The 9,587-nt window shown below is 40.2% G+C and overlaps 1 protein-coding gene and 1 non-coding gene across 2 annotated transcripts; both read left to right on the plus strand.

Moving 5' to 3' along the window:
- Window positions 1-2,662: 2,662 nt before the first annotated feature.
- eif3jb (eukaryotic translation initiation factor 3, subunit Jb) lies at window positions 2,663-9,067 on the plus strand. Its single transcript, XM_088922474.1, has 8 exons — window positions 2,663-2,778; window positions 2,892-2,980; window positions 5,374-5,437; window positions 5,580-5,671; window positions 6,153-6,267; window positions 6,779-6,937; window positions 7,265-7,338; window positions 7,778-9,067. The coding sequence occupies exons 1-8, from the start codon at window positions 2,757-2,759 to the stop codon at window positions 7,907-7,909; spliced, it is 747 nt and encodes a 248-aa protein (XP_088778600.1). The 5' UTR covers window positions 2,663-2,756; the 3' UTR covers window positions 7,910-9,067.
- LOC148831311 (small nucleolar RNA SNORA57) lies at window positions 4,829-4,964 on the plus strand. The gene has a single exon (XR_016091373.1). It is a non-coding gene; the product is annotated as a small nucleolar RNA SNORA57 (small nucleolar RNA).
- Window positions 9,068-9,587: the final 520 nt, after the last annotated feature.

Genomic DNA, 9,587 nt, shown 5'->3' on the forward strand with positions numbered 1-9,587 from the left:
CTCCTGTGCATGCACGCAAATGTGTACATGCGCGCACACACACTCATGTGCATGTACACAAACTAGCACACACACTAATTTGCAAATACACAACCGTGCACACAAACACGTGCATGTAGATACACATACAAATACACAAGCACACACAAACACATGCTCATACACACACAAAGGACTCCTTGACTGCTTTTCAACGTGTCCACCTGCAATGTAGTTAATTTCTAATTTACTGGCCTTCTTCCTTTGTCTCTATTAGTGTTGCATAAATCTTTGAGTCCAACAGTCCCACAGCCTTGCAGCTCTCTGTAGATCATCAAGAGACTAAGACTTGGGGAAAAGAACTCAACTCATCAAATTAAATACAGCAATCAGTTAAATTACATCATTAAGAACGTGGGTGGGAAAAGAACTGGAATTACGCTACCCGGGTGCAGAAGTAACATACTTCCCAAGTAAATATTGGGATGAAGAAAATATATTTAGATACAAACTGTCAGATATGTGTCCATAAACAGATTCAACTCTAAAGGCATCTGGAGCCTAACAGCGTGTTCTTAGGATTGTGTTGGAAAGTCTGCTTCAACTCCGCATTTATGCGGTCCTGTCACAGGGGTGCTGGTTTACAACTGAGATGATGTAGTTACTGTTCCCCACATTTGACCGTTATTGGTATTGGTAAACCAATATCATTAGTATGGTCCACAATACAGAGACTTCCCTATTTTTTCATCAGTTGAAAGTGGATAAAACTAGGATTTTAGAGAACATCGTTTAAAACTGAGTGGCAGATGCCTACGTTTTTTACTGTAGTAGGAAAGCACAAAACACCAGCACTCTTGGTGTGTTTTAAGGTGGGACAGACTGAAAGCAAATGATGGTGTTCATCACGAATGATGAATAATAAAGTCAGTTGTAGCACTTATTATCAAGCGCCTGTTATTCCACGGCTATTGTGGAATTAGAAGGAATTTTCTGTAAGGCTTTTTTTTTTCTTTGTCTCGAAATGTCGCGGACATTAATAGTGTGGTGTACAGCGACTGTCCAACCCTGGTCCCAGAGGGCCGGTGACTCTGCGGGTTTTCATTCCAGCTCCGCCCTGAGCGAGATAAACCAGCTGGTTACTGGTTTAACTGGACCAATTGAACAGCTCCCGTCAGCCCTGCAGGTGATGCTGCTCCAGAGACCTCCAGAGACCCCGGTTGGACAGTCCTGGAGTAAAACGTGTTTTACACATATCCCTTTTTACGCAACGTAAAAATGGCTGATGTCTTTATATATTCACATATTTGTAAAAACTGAGATTATTTCTTAAAAAGTGAGCTGGGTCATTATATTCTTTTCGTTATTTTTCAGTCTGCTGTGAATGTTGTTTTAATGATCTTTTTTTGCTTTTTCAGGCTTTGTACCGCTCGTACGGAATATACTGTATACATTCATGTTTCGATTCCTTTTTGTATTTCTCATATGAAACTATAAATGAAAACGTCATGAAATTATCGTCATACTGCTTTACTGCTTTCACTGAATGAAGATGTTAAATTGTGCTATTTTAAATGCATATTCAATTAATCTACTTATATAGTTCCTTGATCTCAACCATTAAGTACAATTATATAATAGAGCGTCTTGTCATATATTTTCAAGATTTATTTTTGTTATTGTAATAATTTTAAATCGACTTGGAGTGATTCTACACAATATTTCACTAATTTTGCGCTTGGTGATTAATTTAAATGTTTAAATGCCTGATGTGTGCTTCTAGTATAACACGACAAAAACCGATGTGTGAATTTCATATGGTTATTGTATTGAACTTATTTTTTGTAAATATCATAATAAGGACGGTATAATAAAACTTCTGTGTAGTGGAGGATATCGTCCGTCCTGTGTGCATCTGGATGTTCAAACATTGCTCATTAAACGAAATCAAGCATCTCTACGGTCTCTCCTTCGATTGTATTCCAGATCCGGAGCGCTGCTGCACAACCACAAAAATACAGACTCTCCTAGACTGATAAAAAAAACACAAAATGCTATATTGTGAATGTGAAAAGGCTCTTGGACGTATCTCGGTTTATACCCGTAATCTTCGGGTTTTCGCATTTGAGCGGAGTCATTTACTTCACTCAATCGGTCGGGAGATTTGATAAATCAGAGGTGGAGGCGAGATCTTTAACGATCAGGTCCGTTTGAAGTGGATTCGTCACAGGAAACCAACCACGGGTGCCACACAGTATATATATTCTACTGCACACCGACCAGAAGTTCAACACATGTAAAGCATCACGTTCACTGAGCACAGCCTCAGACAATGGTAGCGGCGTCTTTTACTATATAGTAAAAAGGCTCAATGAAAAAATCTGTCAATAGTCATACAACTGCTCGAATTAATATTAGGCGACTAGGATTAGTTCGAAAGCGTTCAAGTAGGTAGCAGCGTCAGCACGGGTAGGCTGCAAAGGAACAGGTAAAGGTTTATTCCATGCCAAAAGAAAACGAAAAGAGTCACAACGCTTCGGCTGCGCAGCCTTCTTCAGGTGCTAGTTTGAAAGCGCCGGTCGGTGTAATAATACATTTGACGGGATAAAAGAGGTTGGATTGCTATAGCACAACACTCCCAGCAGGGGGTGAGATGGAACATATTGGCGGCAGTCTTCCTGTATCCCATCATTCCCAGGGCGCGGTGGTGCCGCCAGCCCAGTAGGACCTGCTCGCTCGTTGACTCAGCCTCACTCACACATCGAAAGCGAGCAAAGATGGCGGATGTTGACTCCTGGGGTAAGACTCTCCGACGGGAGTGACTGGTTTCCTTTGGAAAAAAAAAAAAGAAATGGGATATGCGTGCGGTGATGTTCCCCGCGGCTGACAGTCTGTTCTCTGTGTTTCGACAGACGCGGACTATTTCGAGCCGGAGGAGCCGATCAACAAGGCGACCGCGCTAGATCGGTGGGAAGGCGAAGACGAGGAGGAAGATGTGAAGGTAGATACGGGCGTCCAGGCAGCCCGGAGCGGGACCTCCGCCACAGGCCGCGGGGGCCCGGGCGCTGCTGTCTGGCCGCTATAGTCAGCAACCAAGAGGGTACACTACTAGTTTTAGATCTGGGTTTTGTTTGCAGATCCGCTTTATTCGTGCTGTGGCTGTCTCTCTCTTCCTCCTGTGCAGTTTTCCGAGCGCCGCGCTGTGTTTGTGCGGAAAGAGTACCGCTGGCTGCCGGTATAGACGCACTGACTGACAGGCCATGTGAGAGCGAGCGAGCGAGCGGCTGACTGTATTCTCTCCGCTTCGGCAGTTTTCAGAAGAGCCCCCGTTTGTGTTTTTTATTTTCTTCTTATAGAAGCCCATGTTTAGCAACGTGCTGCGAATCGGCAGGGTTGTCGGGAGTCGATTTTAACGAGGGCGACGCGCTGCGAGTCGTGCCCATATGTTTTACTCGTGGCAGGTCTGCGTTTCGCCTCTGAAGAAGAGCTAGCGGGAGTGCGTGACAGTACCCCTCCTTTCAAGTGATGGCACCGTGTGCTCCTGCGTCTAAAGATAACGCTGGATTCACGTCGTTACATACGGAGCTGTACAAATTCAAAGTGAGCGTGTGTTTGGAGAGCGAGTACTCGGGGGAGTGAGGCGCACTATGGCAGTAGTGAGCAGTCATGCCGTCTTTGGGCCTGATCGGATGACGGACTGGATTGCATTAGTTTGAGTCAGTCGGTGCATTTTTTTTAACCCTGATTTTAGAGAAATGACGACACCAGTTCAGTCATCTTATTGCTCTTGATGTCAGTAACCAACGAGCAATACGTGTGTTTGTAGTTCTGGGGGATTTGACGGTTTTTAAGTGAAGTTTTAAAAAGTTTAAATAGTCATAACTCCCAGAGTTTCCTCTTAAAAATATTAAATGGAGGATGTGGCTTTTACATTATCCCTTACATAAGGAATGTTTAGTTCTAATGGTTTATGTTGTAAAAGTACCTTTCCTCTGCACTGTCTGTATTTCAGCAATGCCTAACCTCGAATGTTTGGTATAGGTCGTGAACTGGGAAGCTTTAACATTTGTTTCTAACCGGATCTTATCCTTCACCTGTAACTGTTTTCTTTCCATAGTTCACCTGTTTATTTCGCATTTGACTTTGCTGTCTCTGAGGGATCTCAGTGGGTTCCATTTATACATCTATCAAATGTGAACGTTTCCTGTTAGATTAGTAGGCCCAGGCTAAACCCAGGTTCTGTTGGTTATTGAAGCTGAAACAAGACACTGGTGACATCAGAGACACACAATGAGTATTCCTAGAACCATTTCTGTGAGCCCCTAGTCTTTGTTCGGTCTTTTCCAGAATCCTCCCTGGCAGGGAGTCAATAATGCTTCAATAATGCTACAGAAAGGTCTAGTGCTTACTGTACAACAGCTCACACCCGCAGATCAGCTCGTTTGGTTGAGTACCAGGATTCATATATTGCACTAACAGTCTTTTTACTATGGAAAAGTATTGTTCAGACAATTTAGTTCCTGGTTTTCCTTTCAGATATAAAGATATTTGTGGCCCTGAAATGAGCTGAGCTAGCTAACAGAGGGCACAGATATTATTGGATAAGGTCACAGGGTGTGATCTATGTCTAAGAAATCAAGCATTAATACTACTAATGATTTGTCCAGAAAGTGCCGTTCAGTTTAAAACCACTTTGTGTATAAAGTTAAGCCCTGTGTAATGTATTATATAAATGGCAACAGAAAAGTTAAAACAGTTCAGGTTTGCGAACTTCAGTATTTGTTCATTTGTTTAAGAACGAACACTGCGCAGGGCAGCAGGAGTGATGAAGGAGATGGTGTAATGTGAACCTCCAGTTCTTGGCACACAGATGGCTGTCCGTGCCTGTGTGTGTAATGTTCGGAGGAAGAGCAAGTGGCAGTGTAATGTCTTCGGTACCAGTGAGCCTAACTCTCCTGGTCCTATCCTCAAGCACTGGCACAAGGTCAACTGCTGACTGCTAACCGGTGAGATCTTTATAGTGAGCCTTGACCCTCATACAACATACATGCATGTTGTTCATGTTATCCATAAGCTTAAAACAGAGGTGTCTTCATTGAATGACCAAGGCACGTTCTTCATTGGTATCATGTTGACAGTGTAGTTTAATGTTGGTTTTGGTTGTGGGAGAAGATTCCTTTGACTGGACGTACAGATTGACCAGGGTTTTATTTTTTTTAAGGAGTTGAGCTTTCTATGAAGAGAGAAAATAGTACTTTAACAAGTTAATCCAGTCAGTTGAAGTCAAAAGCAGGCAGTCTAATTAGCTACAGGAGATGGTAGAGACTTCAGTTAGACCGTGAGCTGCAGTACGATGTTCTGAAAAAAGCTTTACCTGCTCCTTTCCTTCTGCAGGACAATTGGGATGACGATGAGGAGGAGGAGGAAGAGGAGAAAAAGGTTGAAGAGAAAAAAACAGGTGAGTAAGGAGGAAGTCTTATTTTAGTCTGTTTAATAACAGTGAATGAAATTGTCATTTTTATCAGTTTTTTTGCACAGTAATAAACAAAAATAAATCATTTACTAGTGCTTTTCTTCTTTTGCTTTGCTTTATAATCCAGAAGTAAAAGTTTCAGAAAAGAAAAAATTAATTGAAAAGATCAAAGAGAAAGAGAGTCGACTAAAGAAGAAGCAGGAAGAAATTAAACAGAGGGTGAGTATCAGAGCTGCTCAGTAACCGCACACGTGACAGGGATAGTTTTCATATAAAAAGCCATTCAAGCTCCCTACATGTCTAGTAGGAAAGCAGTGGTAACTCGCAGAGGATTGAGTGGGGAGCTGTGTCGGCGTGCATTGGCAGCAAAGGAACAAGTAAAAGTGATTCACGCCAAAAAGTAGAAAGATCGATACACCTGAACAAGGCTGAAGAGCAGAAATGTTTTTCTTTTTGCTTTTCAGTGTGGAATTAACCTTTACTTAAGTTCTGTAAACCTGGTGTGTTTTGGGTTTGTGTGTTTGTAACTTGGATAATATGGGTGCCAAGAGTTAAATAAGTGCTGCATATTGGCAGTCCTGAAGCCCTTCAGGCTGGTGTGTAGTGGCACTTTCACCTGATCTGATCCCCCGTTGAGGATTTTCTGTTTTGTGGTATCTATTCGGTGAATGTCGTCTTTTTCTCTGTTTCCGATTACAAGTTAGAGGAACCAGAACAGCCTGCAGAGCTGACGCCAGAAGAACAGTTAGCAGAGAAACTTCGAGTGAAAAAGATGCAGGAGGAGTCGGACCTTGAACTAGCAAAAGAAGCATTTGGTAAGGGCAGTAGGTGCACGGGGAGTTCCTGAAGAATGTGTGGGCAGTAACAGTGTCGTGAAATAGATAGTGATGGTCAGCTGTAATTCTGGAAACTCTGATCCTACAGGCTAAATGCTTTAGAGGCTTAAGAACCTGGAACCTGAAAAATGGTGGCGACTTAGTGAGGCTTTTGAAGACTGGAGTTTGTCACTCCATAGGTGTAATATTAGTCTGAATATGAATTTGCTTGATTTCAGGTAACAAAAAGAAAAAAAACTTTTAAACAGTTTGACCTAGTATTGGTTGTTTCTAATGACATGAAAATAGTTGGTCTTTAAAAATATATTCTGTGTTAAAAACACAATTGGCCGTGTTGGTGCTGTAATAGATTTTGAGTTTGCAGTGTCGATTGGTTTAGCTTGTGCATATTTAGAGGCAAGTATGGTTTTAAACCTGTTTTTTTTATAAATGAGAGTGATGTGAATTGGGATGTTCTGATGTTCTGTTCTTTTGCTTTTTCCCCTTGCAGGTGTAAATAATGTAACAGGAATTGATGCCATGAATCCATCTTCGAAAGAAGAATTTACTGAATTTGAGAAGTTGCTAAAAGACAAAATATCTCAGTATGAGAAGTCAGTGCATTTTTCCAGCTTTTTGGAATCATTGTTCCGTGATCTATGTATTTCATGTGAGTTCATACTTCCATTTCTGGTTTTGGCATTGATTGGTCTTAAGTAGTTGTGTGCTCATGTTTGAATTTAGTCAGAGCAAATTATTTGTTTTTTTCAGACAGGCTTGTGTAAATAGCCTTTCTTGCTCTCTTTAAAATTGCTCAAAGACTGGAATGGATTTACCAGTCCTTACTGGGAAAAGTAGTTCTCTGCTAAGACAAATCAAATATGCACAACAGGAAGTATTCCTTAAAAGAGTTTCCTTCACAGTTTTATTAATGAAGAAAACTGTTCATTCGTGTATTAAGGCAATTGAAGCATTAACAATTTTCTTTCATTTGCAGTGGATGTGGATGACTTGAAAAAAATCAGTAACTCACTGACAGTTCTATTAAGTGAAAAACAGAAACAAGAAAAGGTAAAGACTTGTGATTTTTAGACGTACTAATTTCGAAATGATAACTTTATTGAACAGTCATCCTAGTAAGCAGCATTAAAGTTTCCAGTTGAATTACTGGCACCACTGCCGAGTTAGCCGTCTGTGACTCCATCGGAAATGAGCTTGAATCCTGACATTTAGTTCCGCTTTTGTACACTAGGGGGAGCATAAATACTGCTGAATTGTGTGCCTTGCTTTCAGATTTTTCCTAGTCAATGTTTTATAACTGTTCACTGTAGATGATCATTTAACAATCTTACTGTCAGTTAATATGATTGTCCGGTTGTTGAATTGTTCAGAAATAGGCTGCATTTGGAAAATGAGAAAATATATTGAACTGCCTTCTAGTGAGAATATGAAAGTATGGATTTCCGTGTGCTGTTTGATACAGTGTATATATTCCCTTTTTCTTTTGTAGCAAAATAAGGGGAAGAAAAAGAAGAAAGGTGTAGTCCCAGGAGGAGGTCTGAAGGCCAAGATGAAAGATGACCTGGCAGACTACGGAGAATATGATGGAGGCTATGCACAAGACTTCGAAGACTTCATGTGACAAAGGCCTATACCGGCAACCTTGCTCTGCTCTCCACAGTCCCTTAAACATGCAGCACAACTTCCTCATTTTGTCCATTCTTAAAGATGTGGTATCCTTGTTTGTGCTCAGTCTTTGAAGGTTATAAAGGCTTTACAAAGAGCATGACCTCCATGTGGTTTTGTCTCTCAGTTTGAATAGCTGGCTGTGACCTGATTTGATTCGTCCTGCTCCTCAAAATAACCAAACATGCTCAGTTTTCAATGGAGAAAATGACTGAACTGGAGTTAGAAATGCTTGCAGTAATTGGATTATGTGTATTAAAGAGGAAAAACATCAACGTCCAAAAACTTGACAAGACAATTTTAACTTTTTTTTTTAAAAGGTAATAAGACCTGTGATGAGATGAATGCATAGTATTACTGTTTGATAACTCTTGCATTGACATGAAAATAAATCCGATCTTCTATGCAAATAAAAGAGTATTTTACTTTTCATGTGGACAGCATTTGCAGATCTGCAGAAAAGGATACTGCATCTTTATAATAGTTTGGATCGCCAAATATTACTGTTTATGTTAATGCTTTTGAAGGTGGTTCAGCAGAGCTGCATAAGCAGGAACTAAATGGCAGTCCTACGGTAGGATTTAATTAAACAGTAGCACTTAAAGCTGACTGTAAAAATACAATGTATGGATTACACTGACAAAAGAAATGGGAAAGTTTTCCTATGTGGCCATGGTCCTCTTGAAATGTTAAAATATTATGGAGTGTTCCCTGTATAGGGTGCAGTGTTTAAAACAATTGCTTTATAAGTGCAAGTGCATAATTTGGTGAAGATCAGCTCAATATTTTTGTGCATAAAGAGTTTAGTTTGTATTCATATTCTGTTTACTACTAATGCAAGTACAAGGGTTTGCAGTTTTCCCTCATTGCTGGTATCTTTGACAGCTTCTGCAGACTTGTTCTAAGTATGGTGGGGAATTTGGCGTATTTAAAAGAATGGACCCGAGGCCTTTGTATGGGCTGTAATTAACAAAATATTGTAGGCCTTTTTTTCTAACAATTTAAGAAATTTGCTTAGCGTAAAGTGTTACAAACATTGGACATCAGAAATGCAAATTGCAGCATCTGCAGTGTTTTATAGAGCATCTAATTTAATAAAATCACTGTTCTGAAAGGCGTTCAGTGTACTTATTAAAGAATGCATGGATATGCAGTTTAATTTTTCAAGCTTGACATTTCTGCTACTTTTGCTTGACCCTGTGTATTGTGGCATGGATTAATGTATTGAGAGGTCATTTTAGGACACTTGTATGCACAGCACTTGTATGGCAGTGATTGTTTTGAAAAAATGAAAAATTGTTATATTAAGGGGTTGTTTCTCCATTTTTTTTTTAATGAAGAAGTGCTGTTTTCCCTTGACTTCCTGCAATTCAGGCGATTTGTGTTTTAGTGGGTTATTTTTTTAAAATGCTGAATTGCAAAACATTGCTGGATAGCAGAAATAACCTTTTTGAGTTATTTTGGGTCTTCTTTAAACGTTTCCTCATACTTTTGATTCAGCTTTTTGCATCATAATGAGTGTTGCGAAGTAACAGTCACTTCTTTAACATCCAATATTTTTACAGTTTAAAGTTGTCTACTATATAGCAAGGCAACACATACTCATACCTATGCTAAGCAAAGACTAAAGCATA

Source organism: Atractosteus spatula, chromosome 7 (genome assembly GCF_055471065.1).
Source record: "Atractosteus spatula isolate fAtrSpa1 chromosome 7, fAtrSpa1.hap1, whole genome shotgun sequence".
Lineage (NCBI taxonomy): Eukaryota > Metazoa > Chordata > Actinopteri > Semionotiformes > Lepisosteidae > Atractosteus > Atractosteus spatula.